The sequence below is a fragment of the Ranitomeya imitator genome, chromosome 6, assembly GCF_032444005.1.
Source record: "Ranitomeya imitator isolate aRanImi1 chromosome 6, aRanImi1.pri, whole genome shotgun sequence".
NCBI classification, from domain to species: domain Eukaryota; kingdom Metazoa; phylum Chordata; class Amphibia; order Anura; family Dendrobatidae; genus Ranitomeya; species Ranitomeya imitator.
The window spans coordinates 331,444,586-331,470,967 of NC_091287.1; the positions used below are offsets into that span (position 1 = coordinate 331,444,586).

Genomic DNA, 26,382 nt, shown 5'->3' on the forward strand with positions numbered 1-26,382 from the left:
GGGACGGGACTAATGCAAATACGGGAAGTCAGAGGCAGATGGATCACCAGGGTATACAGGTCAGCTAATCTAGCCTGGAAGTATGAACTACCACTGACGCTGGCCAGCAGACTGCAGAGGACTTAAAAAGCCCAGCCAGCCCCAAAACGAGGCCGAGGGGATTAACCCCCGCATGACCAGTCCAGAGAGATAATAGCAGAAAACAAGCCCCGAACTGGATAATGACATCCATAATTTTTATCTCTGTCTCTAGTATGGAATGTTTGTAATATGAAAGTCATGTCGTAAAGTGCATTTGAGCAGAATTCAGGGCTCCTATGGCGAACAACACAGTAGTATTTCCCGAGACAATTGCTACGGGAATTAAAGCTGTGACAATTGTTGGACTAACATAATTATATCACACTTTGTATTGTAGATTGATTTTCTGTGATTCTACCATGCCTCCTTGTATTTCTATTTCTAATATGCTTGGCTTTTCTACTTTACCATTCTATGCTTCTGCCATTGGTGACATAATATGGATTGGGATCAAAGGTATGTATGCTCCATTAACAGGCAGAATTAAGTCACATTCAGACCAATATATGAAACATCATTGTTCTCTGTAAATCATCATTGTTATTACATCTTACATCCTTATAGCATCCATTTTTATACAATTTTCTATATTAATAGTTGCAATGTATCTTTACAGTCAGATGCAAAATGTATATTCTGTATTGGATCCAAATTTTTTTTCTCATCTATAGACTTAAGTCAGCAAGTCTCATTCGAAGTATGAAAGAGACTAGTGTATGCTGCAATTTTTTATTTTTTTTATTTACATGAACATCCCGTTTTCAACTTTTTGCTCCTGATTTAGCTGTAGCAGCTTCATCTACTGTATCGATTCTTTTCGATTTTGACCTCCACATTGTAAGTCTTTACATCTTTATTAGATGACGGCCATGAATTTGATCACTCTCCAGAAGGGGCAGGTGTGAAGTGTGACGGACTGCTTCTGGTGTGAGTATGGGCGCAGTCTCAACACTTGCTCCCTCTTAAGCCGGGTACATTTCTACCTTGGTAATTGGACTTGCTGTTAGGACAAGTGGGATACAAGTCTCTGAAGAAATGTGTGTTTTTTTTTTTTGCCCATTACATCCTGACATGTGTCTTGAAAGGTAGCATTTAATGTCTGAAGAGAATGTCAATTGTCAGGGATGATTTTCAAAAGCCACAGTGTCATTTTCTCAATTTTGCAGATTGCGCTGGTTAGCCTGTGGCATCAGCTTGTCTTGGCCTCTTCCTACGCAGGAGATCTAGAGGCTGCTGCAGCCATTATCATGTGCACCTGTCAGTCATTACTGAAATTGCTGACAAATGAATGCATATTCCTTCATAATGACACCCGGGCTGGAGATGTTTGCCTTGATTTTATTTATTTTGTTTTAAGAGGAGGAACATTTTAAGAATGTGACATACAAGCCTCCCCATAGGCACTTACATGGGATATGTTATTACTTTCGTTAGAGAAGTAAGAATTCCCCTGTACAGGAAAAATATGAGGAATATTTATGCCTTATGGTAAATACACATGGGATTTTAATGACTATTGTGTACTGTGATGGATGTAGGTCTGTGCGAACTTATAAAGAACTTTGATGTGTAGCTTCATGCCTGCTTTGCCAGAATAGTGCCGAGAGTCTCGTTCTGTCTATTAGGATTTGCTTAGACATTGATTGAAGTCAAATCAGGATTGCTTTAATTTAATTGCAGCAAATGCCAAATGCTCCACGTGGGGAAAAACCATTGGGCTGCAATCACACATCCCAGTTACTTGTGCCTGTTCTTGGTGCAGTTTTATTTTTTTGTTTGCCAAAGACTGAAGTGGATCCAAAAGTAAGGAAGCGCATAAGGCCACATTCAGACGCTCATCAAACATGGTGTATGGACTGCAATGTGCTGACTGGTGGTAGGTCTCTTGACCTCCTCCTCATATATGAGACTGCCAAATTCTTGGTCAGGAGACCCGCAACTGCTGAATGAGGCCTAAAATTAGTATTGAGCAAACGTGCTCTGATAAGGTGTTATCCGTGCACGCTCGTGTGCTAACAGAGTATTTTCGGCATGCTCGTTCGAGTCGCCGCAGCTGTTCAAGAGCCACAACACATGCAGGGGTTCCCTAACAAACAGGCTATACCGGTATGTGTTGCAGCTATCGAACAGCCACTACACAAGCAGGGGTTCCCTAACAAACAGGCTATTCCTGCATGTGTAGCAGCTATTGAACATCCACAAGACATGCTGCCGCGGCGAAGCGGACATAGTATTCGAGCACGCCGAAGATACTCTATTAGCACTCGAGGGTGCATGGCTAACACCTTATCAGAGCATGTTCCCTCAACACTACCAAAGATAAGTCCTCAATCAGATGTTATTTTTTCTCATACAAGTGTTCTCCATGTTTTTCACCTAGAAAACTCGTACCTATGATCTTCGATGGGACTGTTCACATGTCCAATGTTTTTTCTCAGACCGATTGGTTCTTGCAAAATCACGAAGACATGTACAATATTGATCCTAGTGTCAGTACAAAATCTACAATGCAAGTCTATGGATCCGTGAAAAAAAAATCATACCGCACCCCAATGTCATCTGTATGCTGTCCATTTTTCACTTACCGATACAGGGTGGAGAAACTTTTTTTTTTCTCTCATCAGTAAAAAAAACCTGATGAAAATCACTAATGAAACTAAGTGAGTTATTCTCGGATGTCAGGAATGGATTGAGGATCATGAAAAGAAAAGTTCAAGGTGTTGACCAAGTCCAAAACTAACTAGAGATTTTACGATCAACAAATTCCAGAAGTAATATTTTGTCAAAGAATAAAATAACCTTTATTATGCAAAACAGGTACATGAAAGCTGGGGAAGGAATCAAAATATGCACATGCGAGGTATGGGTACACGGGCCCCCCGATTCGCGTTTCAGCTTACAAAAGCCTTTATTCAGCTGATTTTGCTGCTATAAGATGCGGCCACTGCCTTTCAGGGCTTATCTACAGTATATATAATGCTGTAGATAAGCCTTTTTGTCAAAGGCTTTTGTCAGCTGAAACGCGCGTCATGGAGGGTGCACGGTGACACTATCCCGGCCACTGGATCAGGTATACTTATACATTAACGTATAATGACTATTACTTTGAATGTATACACCGGACTTTTCGTTTAACCCTTCATGAGGCCTATTGGGAATGTGCAATTATATCTGAGCTATATGATAGAAATCAATACTATATGCCCTACTAACCCATGTACCCATACCTTGCATGTGCATGTTTTGATTCCTTCCCCCGTTTTTCATGTACCTGTTTTGTATAATAAAGGTTATTTTATTCCTTGACAAAATATTACTCCTGGAATTTGTTGACCTTAAAATCTTGTCTCTAGTTAGTTTTGCAATTGTTTAGCGATTGTTCCATCATGTCCATAATATTAATTGACCATGTATGATTAATACCTATGTTTATAATTTGTACTTAATGGATTGGTGTGGTCATAATTGTTCCATGAGGTTTTCATGTTGACCAAGTGCTGTAGATCTCAGTCTGATTGAGTGTGCTCTGCGTTTGCTGAAAACAAAACACGCCTGATCTATGGAGGCCTCACTTCACAACTTACAGGAATTAAAAGATCATCTCCATACATCTTTGTGATTAATAACAAAGAATTGAAAAACTGAATTGGTTGGACAAAGTGACTACACAGTATTATGCATATGTCTATAATGACTGATCAGTACATGCTCCCTGATTGTAGAAGGGCTGATAATAAAAAGAAAAGTCTTTTGCATCCCCATCCCACCCACCTTGGCTCACTTCAGTCTGTAGAGAAAAAAAAATGACAGCAGCTGGATTCGATCTCTTACTACTTGATATCAGTTGCAGCATCTGCCCTAATACCCTATACTCCCTGACAGAAGTTATGTCACTTATCCATGTTATGTAAATAAAAGCTTATAACCTGATGTTAAATTCATCCATTGGTTGTATAAATTATTCTTTTGAAAGCTGAAACCCTCCAAAATGTGGTTTTAGTTAAGAAAATAAATTTGCATCAATGCAGAAATATTGATCAGTTAATGGACACGGAATGGTCAGATTTTGGCAAGACAAAAGTTTTGTCGCCCACAGAAAGTAATGTGATTCAAACAAATAATTAACTTAAAATACAAATATATGTTGCATAACATTGGTGACTAAAGTTGTGGTGCTATTAAAGTCATATTTAATATTTTGTGTGACTTCCATGAGCTTGAAGGACTGCATTCATGCGGTTCAACAATGATTCATACAATTTATTAGTGAAGTCATCAGGAATAGCACAGAATGCAGTGTTACATGCCTCCCAGAGTTCATCTAGATTCTTTTGTTTTGTCTTCCAAGTTTCCTCTTTCATCCTACCCCAAACATGCTCAATGATATTCATGTCTGGTGACTGGGCTGGCCAGTCCTTGAGCACCTTGATCTTTTTTGCCTGGAGGAACTTTGTTGTAGAGATGGATGTATGAGATGGAGCACCATCCTGCTGCTGAATTTGACCCCTTTTTATGATTTGGAATATAAAAGGTAGCTAATACTACTTGATATTTTAGGCTATTGATATTGCCTTCCACCTTGCAAATGTTTCACACACCCCCATACTGAATGAAACCCCAGACCATGATCTTTCCACCACCAAATGTAACTGTTTTCTGTGTGTATTTTGGATCCATACGGCTCCAGTAGGTCTCCTGCAGTATTTGTGGTGGCTGTGGTGTAATTCTACTGAAGATTCATCAGAGAAATCCACCTTCTGCCACTTTTCCAGCGTCCATCTGTTTAGCAGGCTGTGGGAATTTACAAATGCTACACGGTTTTTTATTTGCCTTTTGTTTTTTTTTTTTTGTTTGTTTTTTTATCAGATAGATTTTTATTATCCGCAAAGAATAAACAATCAGAATAATTCTCATGGCAATGTTTCATTAAACATTTACAGATAACTTTTTCCCCCCGACTCAGAGCCCCCCCACCCCGCCCAACCCCAGAGACCTCAGCCAGAGCCACCCCACTTCCCATCATCATACAAACATTTGAATAAACATCCGTTATATTTCCATTGAATACTAGGTTCCCTAAATTCTCATTTATCATCCTAATTCAAGTCCATCCACGGTTGCCACAGCTTGTGGAAGATGTCCAGCTTATTCCTTTTGGTGTAGATACTTTTCTCCAAAGTAAGTATATGCTCCGCTTGCTTAAGAAAGTCTTTTCTTGTTGGAGGTTCCTCTCTAATCCAAAATTTGGCGATCAATTTCCTAGCAATGAATAACAATCGTGCAATAGCTATTTTAAACATGTTGTCCGTAACAATTTCCTCCACATATCCCAATATGCAAGTCAGTGGAACCCTAGGGACAGAACATCCATACACCAGTTCAATACGATTTAAAACAACTATCCAGAAGGAGGACAGTCTAGGGCACTGCCACATCATATGCAATATCCCCGCCTGGGATTGTGAGCACCGAGGGCATTCCGAGTTCTGCCTAAGCCCAGCCTTGAACAACCTGTCAGGGGTTCTATAGGCCCTATGGATTACGAATAACTGTGATAGCCTGCCTGGTTCACTCATTGATATCTTGGGCACATATTCTAGGACCGACTCCCATCTATCATTGTCAATTATTCCCAATTCAGCTTCCCATTTCCCTTTGGCTCGGATGGGATATTTTTCCAGGAAAGAAAAAAGTAGAAACCCATATATTTCTGAAATCGCCCCCTTCGTGCAGCTATTCTTAAGGATATAGTCGAGCATGAGATCAATCTGTACCACTATGGCTCCCCTTTTATTCTGTGCCTGATAAGCATGAGAGATACGATTATACTGGAACAATTCAGACCGTGGCAACTGAAATTCTTCCTGCAACTCCTCAAATGTTTTAAGTCTGCCCTGACTTATCAGCTGCCCCAGCCGTTTAATACCTGCTGCAGACCAAAAGTGAAAACCCTCCCTCTGCCTAAATTCCGGTAGATAAATGTTGTCCCAAATAGGCGAGAATCTGGTGAACCCACTCACTTCCCTAATGAGTTTGACTTTTTCCCATACTCTGTGAATTAATTTGATAGTGCACCCCTGTGAACCCATTTGTTTGAATTGTCCTCCCTCCAAACTGTCACTCAAAACGTCTGCCTGTAGTAAGAACCTCAAGCTATTAGGTATTTGCACACTCCCTGCCTCCTCCCCCCATCCTTTGAGATGTTGACACTGTGCTGCTAAGAAGTATAGCCATGGATTAGGAAGTGCAAGACCCCCCTCTGTTTTGGCCCTCTGAAGTATCTCCTGTTTAAACCTAGGACTCTTTCCTCCCCATATTAATTCCCCAAACAAAGACCTAATCTTACGGAATCTGCATTGTGTAATCCAAATGGGAGAGTTATGTAGCACGTACAACAACTGTGGCATTACAATCATCTTTAAGAGGTTCACCCTACCAACCACCGATAAATGTAATTTGTTCCATGCCGCAATCTTGGTACGAATTTTCTGCATTAATGGACTTAAATTCAGTTCCTCAAAGGTAGTTAGAGGAAGAGCAATCTGAATACCCAAATATTTGAATTTTTGAACAATCTTTAATTTTGTGGTTATCGCCCTCTCTCCACTGCCAATACTGTCCCCCTCAATCAACAACATACAAGACTTATCCCAGTTTATTGTGAGACCCGAAAACCGACCAAACTCCTCAATCAAAGCAACCGCATTGCACAGGGACCTTTCAGAATCCTCCAGGAACAACAAAATATCGTCAGCATATAATGCAATTTTGTCTTCCCTCCTACCATAGATGAAACCTCTAACCTCCTGAGCACCTCTTATTTTAGCCGCTAACGGCTCTACGGCCAGAGCGAAGAGCAACGGGGACAGCGGACACCCCTGTCTGGTACCCCTAAACAGCGGGAAACTCTCTGACAAATTATTATTAACTCTAATTTTTGCCGTTGGGAACGAGTACAGCAACTTAACCCAGGAGATGAATTTTGGACCAAACCCCAGGCGATCCAGTACCGACCACAAGTAACTCCTCTCCACACAATCAAAGGCCTTGTGGGCATCTAAAGACACCACAACTCTTTTTCCGGCATTGTCTGCAGGAATTTGCATATCTAAAAATAGCCTTCTCAAGTTAATTGCCGTGGATTTATTGGGCATAAAGCCAGACTGGTCTGGGTGAATCAATTTATCGATCACTTGGGACAGCCTGTTCGCCAGGGCCTTCGCCAAAATCTTTATGTCAGCCGTTAGAAGTGAAATTGGTCTATACGACTCTGGCTGTTGAGGATCTTTATCAGCTTTAGGAATAACCACCACAATGGCCTCTCTCATTGATGGAGGCAGCACTCCCCTCTCCAACGACTCAGAGAACACTCGCTCCAATTTGGACATTAACTCTGCATTAAGAATTTTATAAACCTCTACTGGGATACCGTCCGTCCCCGGAGCCTTGCCCCCCGCCATATCCGCCAAAGCCGCCTTCAATTCTTCCTCCCCAAGCGGTCTATCCATCCACTCCCTTTCCTCTCTACCTAGTCTGGGTAAGTCAACCTCTTTCAGATATCTATTCATTTCCTCAGGACTTTTATCCACCCTAGAAGAATATAATTTACTATAAAATCTCCGAAAAACGTCTAAAATTTCCTCCCCTTGAGTAACCGTTTTACCTTCCTCTGTTCTTATGGAGTATACATGTGAAGAATCCCGCTGCGCAGAAACCACCACCGAGAGCAAATGTCCCACCTTCTCTCCCTCAGAATAAAATGTTTCCTTTTGAAAGGCTCTCAACCTATCTGCCCTACGCATATGGAGTTCATCGACCGCTACCTGAGCCGCCCTCATACGAAGTTGCGCTTCTCTTGAATTCTGAGAGGCCAGTGTCTCTTCCGCCACCCTCAGTTCCTCCATCACTGCATTGTCTTGAATTTTAGACTTAGTTTTATGTCTCGAGATGTCCCGGAATAAAATTCCTCTCAGGTATGCCTTCATGGTGTCCCACACTACAAGATTCCCCGCACTCCCTTCATTAATCCTGAAAAACTCCCCGAGTTCAGTTCCCACCTGTTCCATATCCAAATACTGTAGCCAGGAGGGGTGAAATTTCCATCCCAACCCCGTCAGACCACTCTTCCCAGTCATTTGTACCGAGACCAGTACTGGGCTATGGTCCGATATTACTCTAGGCCTATACTCCACCTCATGTATTAGATTATTCACCCCCCCATTTCCCAAAGCCACATCAATGCGAGATAAAGATCCGTATGTAGCTGAATAACATGAGTAGGCATATGTCCTAGGATTACGCACCCGCCACAAATCTATCCATCCTATTTCTCTTAGATAATTTCCAAAAGGAGTAGAGTTCCCTTCACTTCTCAACTCCGCATGTCTACCCTTGTCCCAGTGATCATTAGATATATTGTTCACATCCCCCACTATAAGGAGGGGCACCCCATCCCACCTACCCATAATTTCCAGAATCTCCTGTATCTTTTTCTTGGAATATGGTGGTGGAATATAAATTGACACAATACAAATTAACCTGTTAAATATCTTGCATACTAAAAACACAAATTGGCCGTCTTTATCGGTGGTTACCTCAATCTCTTCAAACGGAACACTAACGTGTATCAAAATTGACACACCTCTGGCATAATTTGAGAACAGTGAGTGATACGCCTTTCTCACCCATCTCTTCTGTAGAATAGCAACCTTTTCCTTCACTAGGTGAGTTTCCTGCAGACATATCACTGAAGGCCTCTGTTTCAGTACATATTGGAAAATAGCTGTTCTTTTAGTAGCATTTGCAAGGCCCCTAACATTCCAACTTAGGATTTTAACCTCCCCACCCATTGTAGCTTATAGAAACAATGAATGAGTTCAAGCTCCCTAAGGTCTCAACCCCAACTCCCACCCCCTCCCTCCTCCCCCCCATCCCCAATTCCCAACTGAAATAACTCTCCATCTCTCCCCTCTCTTAAGCCCACCCAACTCCTCTCTACTCTTAGAATATCAAAATAAACTCTCCCTCTCAATTTGAGATCTGGGAACGCTGTTTCACAGCCTAACGATAAAAACTCTGCGTTCCTTCAGCTCCCCCGCCCACCATAGCCAAAATGCAAATTCCGTTGCGCCGCCGAACACAACCTGATGATATCAATATACCATAAAGTCACAGTATAAGTACCAGTTAACTATCAAACCAAACATAACAGTGAAGGGTTAACAATTGCCTCAGTAGCACTTAAATCAGTTTCAGCGGGTCTGCCCCGCTTTGACATGCTTAGTATTGAGATCCAGCCATTGTAACGCCTCCTCTGGATTTTGGAAAAAATGCACCCGATCCAGAGCCACCACCCTTAATTTTGCTGGGTAAATCATTGAATAACGGACATCTAAGTCTCGCAACCTCCTCTTGACCTCTCCAAACTTCATCCGAAGCTTTTGGACCACCGCAGAGTAATCCGGATAAAGGGAGACCCGATTACCATCAATGGTCAGCTCATCACAATTCCTGGCTTTCCTCAACAAAATGTCTCGGTCCTGATAGTTCAGAATTTTAGCCAAGATAACTCTTGGGGCCGAGCCGGGGGGGAGGGGTCTGGTGGGCACACGGTGCGCTCTTTCAACGGCAAACATCTTAGTAAGGCCATCTCCACCCACAGCGTTTTTTAGCCATGCCTCAATATAAGCCGTGGGGTTGCTCCCTTCCGCCTTTTCTGGGACCCCCACAATCCTTAGGTTGTTCCTGCGGGATCGGTTTTCAAGGTCATCAGTCTTAAACTCCAGATCAGCAATACGTTGAATACACTTTTTTTCCCTGTTTAACAATTCACCAATCCGATCTTCTGCACTCCCAACCCTTTCTTCCACCTCTTCCACTCTCTTTTCAACTTTACGCATAGCAGAGTTTAAAGCGACCATCTCTCCCTTTAATTCATCCGCTCGTAGGTTTAGAGCCCCCAGGGCAGACTTACAGTACATCACCACTGAAAATATGTCCTTCAGAGTCGGCTCCTCCATTTCTGGCATGTCAGACTGTGCAGGCAGAACAGCTCCTGCGGCCCTTGTAGGAGATCCCTGGTCTGACCCACCGCACTGTAGCTGAGCCCCTCCTTCCTGCTGTTCTCCGGGGGCACCAGCTGCTCCAGACTTCACACCTCCAGCCTCTGACTGCAGATTTACAGCCTCCTCTGACCTGGCAAATCGCTCCAACTTAGCAATCACATCCATCTTCCTCTGATAAGCAGCGCTTGCCCTCGCCGCCTCCTCTGCAGTCTCGGCGCCATCTTGGGCCTGTGAGCTTCCCGCAGCTGTCAGCTCCTTCTGTCTCCTGCGTGTCATCCTCAGATACGATTCCGTTCCTTCGGGTCACACCTCGCTCCCCGAGACTATGTGCACTCCTGAGAGTATGATTTGCGTTCGGCGGCGCCTCTAAGGGGTTAATACAGAGATAATGAAGCGGGAGAGCTCTGTTGCACGTCTGTTCACATCGCCTGCCAGGCCACGCCCCATTTGCCTTTTGTTTAGTGCTGGCTTCTGGGCACTGATTCGACCATGGAGGCCATTTCGAGGCAGAATCCTACAAACTGTTCTAGTTGACACAGGGACTTGAGGTGACCAGGCCTGTTGGAGCTCTGCTGCAGTGGAAGAGGGGCTTGCTTTGGAGTTTCTAACCAACAAACGTTCCTCCTGAGCAGTTGTCTTGCGGGGTCTGCCAGACCTGGGCTTGTCAAACACATCTCCAGTCTCTTCAAATCTATTTTTCATTCTTTGTACTTGACGCTGAGACACATTAAAGGTGCCAGCCACCTCTGCAGTGGATCTGGTCTTCAGCCTCTTGATAATCCATGCTTTGGTCGCAGGGTGGATTTTTGGCATGTTGTCAGAGCTCAAGTTGCAGGTCAAGTGAAGGTCTGTGGTGCTGGGTTTCTTTTTATACACACACAAACACTAAATAACCAATCATTTACTGAGCACAGGTGAGGATGTAAACTAGGATTTGGTGCATTATATGACCAAGTGACAAAACTTTTGTCTTGCCAAAATCTGACATTCAGATCCATTAACTGATCAATATTTCTGCATTGATGCAAATTTATTTTCTTAACCTAAACCACATTTCGGAGGGTTTCAGCTTTCAAAAGAATAATTTATACAACCAATGGATGAATTTAACATCAGGTTATAAGCTTTTATTTACATAACATGGATAAGCGACATAACTTCTGTCAGGGAGTGTATAGTTTTGTGTGCAGTTCCTACATAAGTGTATCTTGGCTGGGCTAGATGTAGTAATAAACTTTGAGTATTCTCCAACATATGTCATAGGTGTCACCACTCCTTGTGCACAATCTTCTTACGTTCAATTCACTTACTGTATTTATTGTATTATTTATTATCTGTTAAGGGTATCTGTCACCAGTTTCAAGCTGGCCATTGGGTCCCTTACTTATCTCCTTGGGGTAATTTTGATAAAATCAGTTTGCACGGGCTGAAAGCTGTCAATCAACTTCAATTTGGAGGCTAGCACAGTTTCAATACTGAAGATTATACAAGCTTATCACTGAGAGAACTAGCAGAGCTGAAGCTGGTAAAACAGTGTTTTTATCAAAACACCCAATAGGTGACCCAGCCTGAGAGTCAGGGTTTCTGTCCCTACTTTGTTACCCATAGATTGAGCAGCATGCAGAGACAGATTGCCATTACTATTCCTGGACGCACAAGCTATTCACAGCCTGTAGAAGAAAAAAATCAGTGGACTTTTAGCCACATTTGAAGAAACATTTTTTTTTTCTTTCTTTTTTTTTTTACGAGACAGCACTCTGACCCATCGAGGAGAATGGATGTATTAATTCATCGGTTAGGATCACAGATCCGAGAGTGCGGCTGAGCATGTCCTATTCTAATCTGATTTTGCGGATCAGAGCTGTCCTTTAAATTCTCTGAGGTATCTATGAGGCACAGATGCAAATTGAAAGGCTTGTGATTTTCTTCCATGTCTCACAGATCTGATGCTTAATGATACATTTGAATAAAAACGTGACCTTCCAAAGGTTTTACATTGCCTTGGAAACCAACGGACCTCTTCAGTGAAAAAAAAAACGGATGCAGCTAGGATTCAAATAGGATGAAAAATCGTTCCGTTTTTCTTGGATGTAACGCACAGATGTGTGAATCTAGCCTTAAAGGGAACCTGTCAGCAGATTTTGCCGCTATAAGATGCGGACACTGCCTTTTAGGGATTATCTACAGCATTCTATAATGCTGTAGATAAGCTCCCAGTCCAACCTGCAAATGAAGAAAAGTAAGTTATATTATACTTACTGGGGGGCGGTCCGGTCCGATGGGTGTCTCAGGTCCGGCACCTCCTATCTTGTGACGCCGCCCTTCTGCTGCTTCATCGCTCCCCAGCATCACACTCTTGTGTTGAGGGCAGAGCAGAGTACTGCAGTGCGCAGGCGCTGGGAAAGGTCAGAGAGGCCCGGTGCCTGCGCACTGCAGTACTTTACTCTGCACTCAACAGGACAGAGAAGTACGCCTGCGTAGGAGCGCCGAAGCCAGGGAGAGATGAAGAAGCAAGAGGGCGGTGTGGCAAGAAGATGGAAGGCGTCAGATCAGGACCTGTGACACCCATCGGACCGGACCGCAACCCCCCCCGGGTGAGTATAATATAACTTATTTTTCTTCACTTGCAGGTCGGTTCGGGGGCTTATCTACAGCATTATAGAGTGCTGTACATAAGCCCTGAAAGGCAGTGGCCGAATCTTATAGCTGCCAAACAGGTGACATGTTCCCTTTAATCTACCGTATTTGTAGCCACTTGGTTTTAGAAAGTTGAATTTTTTTTTATAATGAAAGATTAGCATATATATCATGTAGACACAAGTATTAGGATGTGTACACATTACATATGCAGGAGCTTTTATGACATCCCATTCTAAATTTGTAGGCATTATTATGGTGTCCGTCACCACTCTGCAGGTATAACGTCTTGCAATCCTCTAGGCTTTCTACACGATTTCTATTTATCCACAGCAGATTTTCTAGGCGTTCTTCTGTGTCATATATCTGTTATGTTTCATGTGTGACACTTTCAGGTTCTCTTTAGTAAAAGTAGCAACATATTAAGGTGAATACTTCAGCCGGTTGTGTTTGTCCATCCTCTTCAGAGTAATTCGTTTTTGGTTTGCACTGGATCATGGAATATTTGTATAAGACTGCTTCATTGGTGACTGGAGTTCGTCAATCAAACAGTGCAAGCATGCCGGTTACCCTAGTAAATGAATGAATGACACAAATCTGTGCGCTTACATTTTATGGTGAAACCAAACCACTGGCATGCCGGAAGTCATGTTTAGAGCAATCTTTCTCTATATATTCTTGACTAATAGTTTCTAGAAATGTTTGTTTCACAATAATATTAACCGATTGCCGTTCACCCCTTGAATGAAGAAAATGGTCGTTCATCGTGTTAAACGATTTTTAAATGGGTTGTTCGGTCTTCCATTGAAAGTCTGCAGTCAGTCTATGTGATTGAAGACTTGCCGATGAGAGCGGGAGTTCATGTGATTTATATATGTGATATAGGAGCCTACCAACCTCGCTCAGCCTCGCTCAGTGCATGTAAATTGAGCAAGGCCATGCATGTCTAGTTGGAATGTGGACCGAAGTATGGAAATTGTATACTTTTCGTCATGTGGCTGCCCGCGCCTGCCGGCAACACTGGAGTAGGCTGTCAGTGTCCGGTGCACACTGTAAGGATTCAGAAGTCTGCAGTCACATAGTTACTGCAGACTTAAATCAAAATTGGTTTAGTGCCTTCAGTTGGTTTGTGTAAATGGACCCTTAGAGGGTCATGTGACCTAGCTATATATATAATGCAGCTGACTTTTAATGGCGATTTACCATCCATTCATTGCCTGCAGGTCTCCAATGTTTACAGAAAAAAGAAGTGTAAGTTCTGATTCAGACGTCAGGTATTTTTTTTATGTACAAGAAAAATGGACTCTGTTTCATTTGTGATTTTCATCAGGGTTTGGTCAGCGTTTCATACATTTTTTTCAAAGTTTAATAAAAGACTTTCTCCATCTTCTATTTATTAGTTCATGAAAAGTGGACAGCACACGGATGAGATCCGAATGCTGTCATGTTTTTTTACTGACCCATGGACTTGTGTTGATGATTTTGATCTCACATGCAAATCAATATTGGGTACGTCTTCGATTTTTCACACACGTCTCAGTCCATTGAAAAAATCAGATATGTGAACATCCCCTTGGAAATGTCATAGGTACAAGTGCTATTTGTGGAAAAAACACACACTCATACGGGAAAATCTGACATCGGCGTGAGGCCTAAGCAATAGTTTTTTTTCCTGGATTACGCGAGGTTGCTAGAGAATTGTATCATGATTCATGATCAATTATATATTTCAAGAGAACTTATTGGTAGTTGTTAAACCCACTTTAGTTTATGTTTGTCTTCAGCAAAATCTTAAACTAGCAAGGTAAAGGGAGTCCCGACTTGCCCCTATTCATAGGTATCTCTTGTATCTTATTTCAAGCATTTCGTTGGTTAGATACCCAACCTCTGTCTGTGGGAGCCCTACATCGAAGGGTGAATAATATAATCTATAGTCTATCATAAACATAAATCGATTTTCAAATTTGAGAAGCTATGGCGTCCTTGGTTGGATACTCCAGGGCTGCCCACAAATTAGAGAGGGAATCTTTACAATGATTGTTAGTCTTTTTTTTTCCTTCTTCTCTCTTTCTACAAATGTTTTACTCTGTTCTAGAACTGCTCTGAAAATGATAATGGTCCTGTCTGGAATATTGGGATTTAGGCTTAGGGTGGACTAGGGAAGGGAAGTTGAGATTCTTTGAGTTTTTATACTATGGAATTAATGGAATTATGTCATTTATGTTATTTGAAAGATGGAAAATCTGTATTTGGAATTTTTCAATAACAATGATTTGATTTAAAAAAAAATCTTACACTCTCAGGATTGTCCTCTGTGACACCGACTGTTAGTATTCTAGTGTGCTGGTTATGTGTTGTAGATATACTGGCCTTCCTTTCTATAATGCACTGGTTAATCCTTAGCTCTCAATGAAATGTCACATAACTCACTCATTGTTTTATTGTAGTGCTCCATCTTAACATGGGATGTGAATGATTCCTCGAAGACTTTTTGCTGCACCTGAGCATCATATGATTCCAATCTCGGTGACATTTTGCATTCTGATAAGGGCTAGCCTTGTTTTCTGTTGATTGCCAAAATGCCACAGTATGTGCGTTTTTTCCAAAGTCAAGCGAAGGTGAATGGCTGATTAATTTGACTGGAGATTTGTTAATGTCTACGGTTGAATAGCGTTAGACAAAGTGTTGTGTTCTTGTTTTGCTTCTCTTGTGTACCGTAAGTTTCATATTTAATAAAGGAAGAATTTATCCGAAGCTTGACAATGCTTTGCCTGCAAATTAGGAGCGTCTGCTGAGATTTTCACCTCTCAGCCTGAGCATCATACTTGAAATACAAATTAAAAAGAATATTCTCTCTTCTCTATTCATGGTTGAAGTGTGAAGCATTGTATTGTGTCTTGTCAGCCGCTCAAGGTCACTCCACTCTTCCAATAGTATGTAGATTTGTTTACATCTGCCGTCGGAGAACAAGAGCAGATATAATGTATGCAAGTTATACGTCCAGGAGGAGAATCTTTAATGCCTTGGTGTCAGACCGCACTTTACGATTCCGCAGCTTCATCTTTGCTTTAATAGATGTGTGATGTCTTTTTACACCAATCCAGTTTTAACACCTGATAACGCTGACATTAGTTTCTGGGTCTTTTAGTTATATTAAACTTAAATGTCTATTTTTTTTCTGTACCCAATGGCTCACAATGATTGGCTGTACAATATAAAACTGAAAAGGGTAGTCCTGGACTATTATATTGATGGCCTCTTCTAAGGCTAGGTGCAGACGACTGTATATTCTCTCAACCAAGAAAATCAGGTCAATTATGAAAATCCCATACCGGTCAAAATCTAATCAGAGTTTGATCAGAGTGTCAGCACTGTGTGCTCCGATTCTCTCGGAAGAATGTCTCAATCGTCTCCATTCTGTCTGTCCAAGAAAATTGGATTGCACGCAGAAGTTATCCAAGTGCAGTCCAGTGATTTCCACAGACTCACTGACTTACACAGCCGAGGGCGATCCGAATATCATGTCAAACTCAGGCATCCATCGATTTTTTTTTTCCTTTGTCCCGTCTCAGTCTGAAGAAAAAATCTGATGTGCGCAGCTCCATGGAATAACATTGGTCCGAGCGCGATCCAATGTGTTATCGAATCGTGCTCGGACTGAAAATATGTTTTTCTCCACCTGCCCTTAGGATAGGTCATCAATATCTGATCGGTGGGGTTGTGACACCCGGCACCACTGTTGATCATCTGTACCTGGTGCCAATGGCATCTAGATATGATCAGTTGCAGAGCTGCACAGCACATTTTTGTTAACTGCACAGTGACCCCTACCGGGAACTGCTTATCCACATCTTATTGATCTGAATATAGGGCGGATGTGCAGTACCTGTCCATGGCCACTTGGCAGTTGATGGAGCTGTGCTGTACAGTGTGCAACTCAGGATATCCAGCAGCAGATGGCACCAGGTATAGCTGATCACTGGGAGTGCTGAGTGTTGGACCACCACCAATCAATTATTGATGACCTATCCTAAGTATAAGCGGCCATCAATATAAAAGTCACGGACAATCCTTTTAACTGTTAATCAGATAGGCATGGAAACACACAAAAAGCCCACCAGTAAGCAGACAAGTGCATATCTATAACCACATACTGAGGTGGGTATATAAAATTTTACCTGTTGTAATGGCGGATGCACATAACTCCTCAGTGCAGAAAATAACCATAAACACTAAATGACGTGTGCCCAGATCGTGTGTTAGCCTTGTGGACATGAAATGATAAGTCAGCGGGAATAAAAGTAACAGTAATAAAACAAAATCACATCAAAGTGATATAAAAATCAACTGGCTCAGTCTTGCTGCTCCTCTAAGTGGGGTTCTAGTGATGCATGGTCGTCTAGGTGTGGGGAAGGCTCCTCTGTCATCTTCTAACAATAGAGTAATGCAAATTCCTTCAGTCCTAACTTCAGTTACCAGCTCCTTGTGAGGATTATGGGACCTGATAAAGTTGTATTCTCTCTGCAGCCGCTCGCTTCCAGGCATCGGAGCGGTGCAGGGAGCTCTAACATCACCGCTCACTGCACCGCAATCTCTCCCCCTGCTCCTTCACTGACTTACTATGTTATAGCCTGTGGTTTCTTTGTCCTTCAATAATGAGTGAGATCTGCTAAAAAAAAATATTTTTTTCTAATACTAATAGTGGTGTGAAATCAGAAATGTAACTCTTTTCAGGTGTAACCCCAAGGAAAACTGTTAAAATCATACCTTTAGTAAATTGTGTATGCTAATGGTCTTTGCCAGATTATTTATCTGAAGTGTTTTTCTAGGGACCTGAATGTGACAGCAGATCAAGTTATTTATTCTGTAGTTCTTACCTTCCAAGGGAATAGCATATGTGGGATTTTAATTAAAACTAGGAAAACTTAATTAAAGCTTTATTGTGTATGAGGAAATTGAAATATTAAGAGATACTTGAATGTTTTGATTAATGATTATAAGGTTCATGTCATGAAGGATGGTGCAATATATAACCAAATGTACTTTAGATTGTATAAGGGGTAGGTGCTGCTTTTTAATCCACTGGGTTGTGTTATATTTATGCCTTTCACAAGAGTATAACACCTACATATACAGTGGGGCAAAAAAGTATTTAGTCAGTCAGCAATAGTGCAAGTTCCACCACTTAAAAAGATGAGAGGCGTCTGTAATTTACATCATAGGTAGACCTCAACTATGGGAGACAAACTGAGAAAAAAAATCCAGAAAATCACATTGTCTGTTTTTTTAACATTTTATTTGCATATTATGGTGGAAAATAAGTATTTGGTCAGAAACAAACAATCAAGATTTCTGGCTCTCACAGACCTGTAACTTCTTCTTTAAGAGTCTCCTCTTTCCTCCACTCATTACCTGTAGTAATGGCACCTGTTTAAACTTATTATCAGTATAAAAAGACACCTGTGCACACCCTCAAACAGTCTGACTCCAAACTCCACTATGGTGAAGACCAAAGAGCTGTCAAAGGACACCAGAAACAAAATTGTAGCCCTGCACCAGGCTGGGAAGACTGAATCTGCAATAGCCAACCAGCTTGGAGTGAAGAAATCAACAGTGGGAGCAATAATTAGAAAATGGAAGACATACAAGACCACTGAGAATCTCCCTCGATCTGGGGCTCCACGCAAAATTCCACCCCGTGGGGTCAGAATGATCACAAGAACGGTGAGCAAAAATCCCAGAACCACGCGGGGGGACCTAGTGAATGAACTGCAGAGAGCTGGGACCAATGTAGCAAGGCCTACCATAAGTAACACACTACGCCACCATGGACTCAGATCCTGCAGTGCCAGACGTGTCCCACTGCTTAAGCCAGTACATGTCCGGGCCCGTCTGAAGTTTGCTAGAGAGCATTTGGATGATCCAGAGGAGTTTTGGGAGAATGTCCTATGGTCTGATGAAACCAAACTGGAACTGTTTTGTAGAAACACAACTTGTCGTGTTTGGAGGAAAAAGAATACTGCTTTGGGGCTGTTTCTCTGTAAAGGGGCCAGGACGACTGATCCGGGTACATGAAAGAATGGGGGCCATGTATCGTGAGATTTTGAGTGCAAACCTCCTTCCATCAGCAAGGGCATTGAAGATGAAACGTGGCTGGGTCTTTCAACATGACAATGATCCAAAGCACACCGCCAGGGCAACGAAGGAGTGGCTTCGTAAGAAGCATTTCAAGGTCCTGGAGTGGCCTAGCCAGTCTCCAGATCTCAACCCTATAGAAAACCTTTGGAGGGAGTTGAAAGTCCGTGTTGCCAAGCGAAAAGCCAAAAACATCACTGCTCCAGAGGAGATCTGCATGGAGGAATGGGCCAACATACCAACAACAGTGTGTGGCAACCTTGTGAAGACTTACAGAAAACGTTTGACCTCTGTCATTGCCAACAAAGGATATATTACAAAGTATTGAGATGAAATTTTGTTTCTGACCAAATACTTATTTTCCACCATAATATGCAAATAAAATGTTAAAAAAACAGACAATGTGATTTTCTGGATTTTTTTTTCTCAGTTTGTCTCCCATAGTTGAGGTCTACCTATGATGTAAATTACAGACGCCTCTCATCTTTTTAAGTGGTGGAACTTGCACTATTGCTGACTGACTAAATACTTTTTTGCCCCACTGTATATATATATATATATATATATATATATATCCATTATAGAAGATACACAAGGGTCCACTATATATTTATCCATCAAAGGGGTTGTCCACTAGTGATGAAGGTGGTATCTGAGCATGCTCGGGAGCAAACATAGTATCTTGGGCATGCTCGAATAATATGTTGAAGTCCTCACGCCTGCATGTCTCGCGGTTGTTCGACAGTTGCAACACATGAATGGATTGCCTGTTTTTTTAGGCAATCACTGACATGTTCGGATGACGCTTTATCCGAGGACGTTCATTCATCCCTATTGTCCACCCCTCAGGAAATTTTCAGTAAGCCCTATTCCTTACTGAATCTTAATGGTGTGTAATATAGACACTGCTAGGATTCAGCTCTGCTTGCTGGTTCAAGTGGTCATCACATGACTGCACGTTTGTAATTTGCATTTGTGGTCACACACCGCCTAGTCTCAGCCTCTTTGGTCAATTCATTCTATTGGGAAGTGGCTGAAATTAGTTGGCAGATGAATGCAAATGCAAATCGCAAACTTGTGTTCTTGTGATAACCACTGAAACCAGCAAGTGGGAGCCAAATCCTAGTGGTGTGTACTTTACACAATGTGAGGATTTGGCTGGAAGTTGGGCTTGCCTTAAATTTCCCTAGGGGTGGACACTATACAGTATATGCTATCTCACACTTTTTACTTAATAACTGTAAACTACTGTTAATTGTGATATTATCAATCAGTGCTCTAAATGAGTGTAAAATGAGAAAATCTGTTCAGACAAAAAATGCATACAGCTAATGTTTGATAAATCTGGGCTCCAGACACCGAAAAATGGTTGAAGATCAGCTGTTTATTGGTGGTCCTAAGAGTAAAACCTGGTGTGATCAACTGATTGTCCTGACATATTTTGAAAGAGGCAGTCTTTGATGAGGCATCTATGGAGAGTATAGAAAGCTAGCACTCAATCTGTAAAGTCCACGGTGCCAGTGAACGGGATACTGGATCCCACAAGTCATGAAGTTCAAAAAGATCACTGCACTCGTATAGTATTAATTTGCATATCTCAAAAGTTTATTTGATTTCCATCAATGAAAAGAGGTATCAGGCGAATGAAAAATGACGTTTCGGCCAGCTCCGTGGCCTTGATCACAATATCGCTGTAACAAGCAAGGGACAAAACACTATTAATAACACAAAAAACGTATATACATATTTACATAAAAGAATACATGTCACAAGATTTAAACGGCCATGGTGAGACATACTTCATCAGGATAAAGAATATACGCTGCAATCAATGTGGTAAAACTTGAGCGTAGTTACATAACGGAGAGAGGTTCAAAGGAGAGAGTTATACAGGTATCTGAGATAAATATGGAAAGAAAACATACCCTATTGAGATCTGTTGCTTATAAAGAAAGGACACTGAATGACTGGTGAGTCGGGTAAATGGATGCAGTTGTATAACCTGGAAAGAGTAATCAAGAGTAAGCTTGTGATATTATGCTCATGTGTACACAATAAGAGAAAACTCAATCATCCCTAAAAGACTCAGGGCTAGAGGTCCACCACCTAGGTTGTAAAAATACTGCAAAGAAGCGCCAGAGAGTACGGTGGTATCATGAACGCACATGTGCCTGGTTGTCTCTAAATCATATAAGTGGATTACACGCCATAACAGTACTAACCAGACTGATAAGTTAGCGAATGCATGCCACTGTACAAAAAGGCCTTTGATTCCGGCTGGAAGGAAACCTGTGGCTATAATCAATGTTGAGATATACACAAGGATCAGTGGAAGGATAATAGTGCTAGCCTGACTGCAGGTATATAATGAGTAAAAGGGATACCTGTCCTGTGTGTATTATCAGGGCCGCGTATCAAGTAGTAACCTTCTTGCGTTTTCTTGGAATGACCCGGACAACCCCTTTAACTGTTACTCAGATAGGCATGAAAACACACAAAAAGCCCACCAGTAAGCAGACAAGTGCATATCTATAACCACATACTGAGGTGGGTATATAAAATTTTACCTGTTGTAATGGTGGATGCACATATCTCCTCAGTGCAGAAAATAACCATAAACACTAAATGACATGTGCCCAGATCGTGTGTTAGCCTTGTGGACATGAAATTATAAGTCAGCGGGAATAAAAGTAACAGTAATAAAACAAAATCACATCAAAGTGATATAAAAATCAACTTGCTTCTCCTGTCATTGCATCTCTAGGTGGGGTTCTAGTGATGCATGGTGGTCTAGGTGTATGTATTTCTACATTCCAGCTTTCCAAAAATTATTGCGACGGGCTAATTATTAGTGATGAGCAAGTATATTCGTTGCTCGAGTTTTACCGAGCACGCTCAGGTGACCTCCGAGTATTTGTTAGTGTTCGGAGATTTAGTTTTCATCGCCTCAGCTGAATGATTTACAGCTATTACCTAGCTTATGTGGGGATTAACTAGCAACCAGGCAATCCCCACATGTACTCAGCCTGGCTAAATCATTCAGCTGCAGCGATGAAAACTAAATCTCCGAACACTAAAGGTACCGTCACACTAGACTATATCGCTAGCGATCCGTGACGTTGCAGCGTCCTGGCTAGCGATATCGTCCAGTGTGACAGGCAGCAGCGATCAGGCCCCTGCTGTGCTGTCGCTGGTCGGGGAAGAAAGTCCAGAACTTTATTTCGTTGCTGGATCTCCCGCTGACATCGCTGAATCGGCGTGTGTGACACCGATTCAGCGATGTCTTCGCTGGTAACCAGGGTAAACATCGGGTTACTAAGCGCAGGGCCGCGCTTAGTAACCCGATGTTTACCCTGGTTACCATCGTTAAAGTAAAAAAACCAACCACTACATACTTACCTACCGCTGTCTGTCCCCGGCGCTGTGCTTCTCTGCTCTGGCTGTGAGCACAGCGGCCGGAAAGCAGAGCGGTGACGTCACCGCTCTGCTTTCCGGCTGCCCGGCGCTCACAGCCAGAGCAGAGAAGCAGAGCGTCGGGAACAGACAGCGGTAGGTAAGTATGTAGTGGTTGTTTTTTTTACTTTAACGATGGTAACCAGGGTAAACATCGGGTTACTAAGCGCGGCCCTGCGCTTAGTAACCCGATGTTTACCCTGGTTACCGGCATCGTTGGTCGCTGGAGAGCGGTCTGTGTGACATCTCTCCAGCGACCAAACAGCGACGCTGCAGCGATCCGGATCGTTGTCGGTATCGCTGCAGCTTCGCTTAGTGTGACGGTACCTTAACAAATACTCGGAGGTCACCCGAGCGTGCTCAGGAAAACCCAAGCAACGAGTACACTCGCCCATCACTACTATTTATGTATATGTCACTGACGTGATCACCCGTGTAGCCAGTTGCAACCATGTTACAGCACTCCCTACGCACCTTCTACTGTCTGTAAATTTGCAAAAACAGGCCATAGATGGAGGGGAGTAACACATGACTGCAAGAGCATTTTGCATAGGTATTTTTGTAAAATGCAACGTTGGAAACGCAAATGTCTGCATAGGAGCTGTGTACGCAAAACAACAACTCTTAAAGCTGATCTGTCGCCACCAGATTTTATAACACAAGCTACATGCAATATTAAATAAATGTTGTACTTACTTTTAAAATAAATGACAAAGTGGCTGTATTATCATTTATGGAAGATTAACAGGTTCTCCACCCACCTAGCCTCCAAAGGTTCCCAGTGTCCCTCCTCCCTGCTGCTCTGTACAAGCTGCAGCTGTCAAACAGGCAGAGATTGAATAGCTGTGGCATCATGAGCTTTCTCACTTTATAGCTGGACTCAGAAAATCCTCATTAATATCAAGATTATAGATCCATTCTGACAAGTATCTTCAAACAACGTATACCAGCTTCATCATCAAGTCTAAGAGATAGATTTAGTAATGTATGCAGCTTATTTTCTGAAATCTGGTAACAGATCTGCTTTAAATTAATATGCGATTTGCCTTGGAGATATATATACAATACACACACACTCAGGCTTGTTTCTTATTTTTACTAGATGCATCAGAGCAATTAAAATCTAGACGTAGTCATTCATTTTGCATGCGCTCAAGGGTTTTGTCTATCATATGTTTAGGGAGGAAGAAGTTACTTAAATTTAGAATATTTCCACTTTTATTCCAAACCATTTTTTTGGAACAGACTACGGTAATCTATTAATGCTGATGACCATGACAGTTGGTGCAGTAATATTTTAACCTAGATGAGCTATAAAATGAATAATCCTGAAGAAGGCACTTGTCCCGTGCTGAAACGTGTAGTTTTATGTTTCACAGTAAGGCTACGTTCCCATGATGAGCTTTTTAGTGAGTTTTTGATGTTGCAGATTTTCTGCACTTGTTAGCTAAATTAGGCTACTTGCGTTTTATTCATTGTGTTTTTTAGTTTGTTTTTTTTACATGCTTTTTTATTGCATTTTTTGATCTTGCATTTTTGGTCTCTTGTTGGTATGTTATGTTTTATTCAAATTTGCTTTGTTTTTGATACTTCCTTATATTTGGCTTTGACAAAACTTTACTGCGGATTACATGCACTTTCGATGTGTTTCTGCCTCAGAAATGCACAAAAAATGGGTGTGTGTTTTTTTACTTTGGAGTCTAATGCCAGTCTATGGGAAAAATCCGCACGGAAAATTCTTAGAGAAATTGACATGTTGCGGATTTGAAAAGCGCACCGCAGGTCATTTTACGCTGAGTAAAAAGAAGCACAGTGGACCTGAGATTTCTATAAATTCCTTCCACTTTGCTGGATCTGTCAGATGCTTAATTTTTGACGCAGAGGAAATACGTAGGTCGAAAACTCATCGTGGGCACCCAGCCGGTTTTCTGCATAGCCCTTTGTCCCATGATGATTCTACACTAGTAATTCCCATCTCCATAGGAATTCCTGTCAATATGAAGATTACGGGCCAGGTAGCCCTGCACTGATCACTGTCCGCGTGCCCTCCCCATACTGATATCAATAGCTAATGCGTCCCACGAAGAGGTTGTCAGATGTGGAGGTGTTTACCAGCAGATTATTCCACCATGTTTAGGTAAGCACAGCTTCAAAGGGAATGTGATAGAAGCTGTGTACCGCTGAATAGATCACTTAACGAGCAATGCTATTTACAAAACAGACTTAATTATTAATCCTACACTTGTATTACACAAACTGCTGTAATTCATTACCACCCCTGTCCATTTCTGCAGAAAGCAATTTCACTCTTACTGAGCAAAAATTCTAGTAAAAGCCCACCGTTCTTGTCAGGTGCGACTAGATGCCTCAGGGGTCTAATATGTGGGTTTTGTTGTTTATTTTGCAGAAGAAGCAGCGAACAAAAGAACTGTCCCAACTGTTTCACTCGTACAATCCATACGACCACAAGGTAAAGTGTAACGTCCATTAGAGGCAAACCACCACATTGTATTGTATTTGGTCAGTACATTACTTGGGTATTTGTAAGGCAAATATGTTCTAGTAATATCTGAAAGTATTGAAGGCAATGTTTCCCTGCAATATGGTAAATGCCTTTTTTCAAGAATGTAATATTGCAGTATTTCATTACCATTTGCTTTATTCATAGCCATATCAGTTTTACATTTTGCTTTTTATAATGTATGCTTCGTCTTTCAACCAGGATTTCTAAGGGATAGACTTTCTCATTAAAGAAAGTGCCAAAATTGCATAGCTAGGCTTATAGGCCAGGCAATGCTCCTTGGGAAGTAATATATGCAAATAGTCTCTTAATAGAGGAAAATGGTCTCTAGTGCCACCTCTAAGAGGTAGCAAAGCTAAAAGTCAATATCGATTCTTTAAAGAGCAACATTTCAAAGTTCAACAATATGTTTTACCTTATTTCTTTACATCATATTTAAAGGGAATCTGTCAGTAGGATCAAATATGAAGTTTGACATTTTAGCTTGTTTCATGCATTCATTAGTTATAGATACTATGTCGGGCAGGACGGTGGCTCAGTGGTTAGCACTGTAGCCTTACAGTGATGTGGTGCTGGTTTCAAATCCACCAAGAACAAAATCTGCAAGGAGTTTGTATGTTCTCCCTGTGTTTGCGTGGGTTTCCTCTGGGTTCTCCAGTTTCTTCCCACACTCCATAGCTGTACTGGTATTGAATTTAGATTGTGAGCCCCAATGGGGACAGTGATGACAGTATATGTAAAGCGCTGGTTAATGGCACTATATAAGCGAGTAAAATAAATATTTCCCCACTTATGCCTCAAACAGAAGTCACAGATATATGCCTCTGTATACAGTGGGGAAAATAAGTATTTTATACACTGCCGATTTTACAATTTTTCCCACCTACAAAAATGAAGATGTCTGTAATTTTTATCGTAGGTACACTTCAACTGTGAGAGACAGAATCTAAAAAAAAATGAAAAATTACTTTGTATGATTTTTAAATAATTAACTTAATGTTTATTGCATGAAATAAGTATTGATCACCTACCAACCATTAAGAATTCTGGCTCCTACTCTGCCCTCATTATCTGTATTAATTGTACCTGTTTGAACTCGTTACCTGAAAAAAAGACTCCTGTCTACACACTCAATCACTCTTCATACTCTCCCCCATGACCAAGATCAAAGAACTGTCTAAGGACACCAGGACAAACTTGTTGACCTGCACCAGGCTGGGATGGACTACATGACAATACACAAGCAGCTTGGTGAGAAGGCAACACCTGTTGGTGCAATTATTGGAAAATGGAAGAAACACAAGATGGCTATCAATCGTTCTCATTCTTGGGCTCCATGTAGATCTTGCCTCGTGGGGTAAGGATGATTCTGAGAAAGGTCATAAGCCAGCCAGAACTACACAAGAGGTCCTGGTCAATGACTTGAAGAGAGCTGGGACCACAGTCTCAAACATTACTTTAAGTAACACACTACGCGGTCATGGATTAAAA

At 41.7% G+C, this 26,382-nt stretch overlaps 1 protein-coding gene across 1 annotated transcript in view; it reads left to right on the plus strand.

Annotated features, from left to right (window-relative positions):
• CDKAL1 (CDK5 regulatory subunit associated protein 1 like 1) overlaps window positions 1-26,382 on the plus strand; it is a 1,139,765-nt gene that overhangs the window by 862,364 nt on the left and 251,019 nt on the right. Inside the window, exon 13 of the mRNA XM_069730862.1 lies at window positions 24,778-24,840. Within this exon, the coding sequence (XP_069586963.1) occupies window positions 24,778-24,840 (63 nt within the window). The remainder of the gene's footprint in view (window positions 1-24,777; window positions 24,841-26,382) is intronic.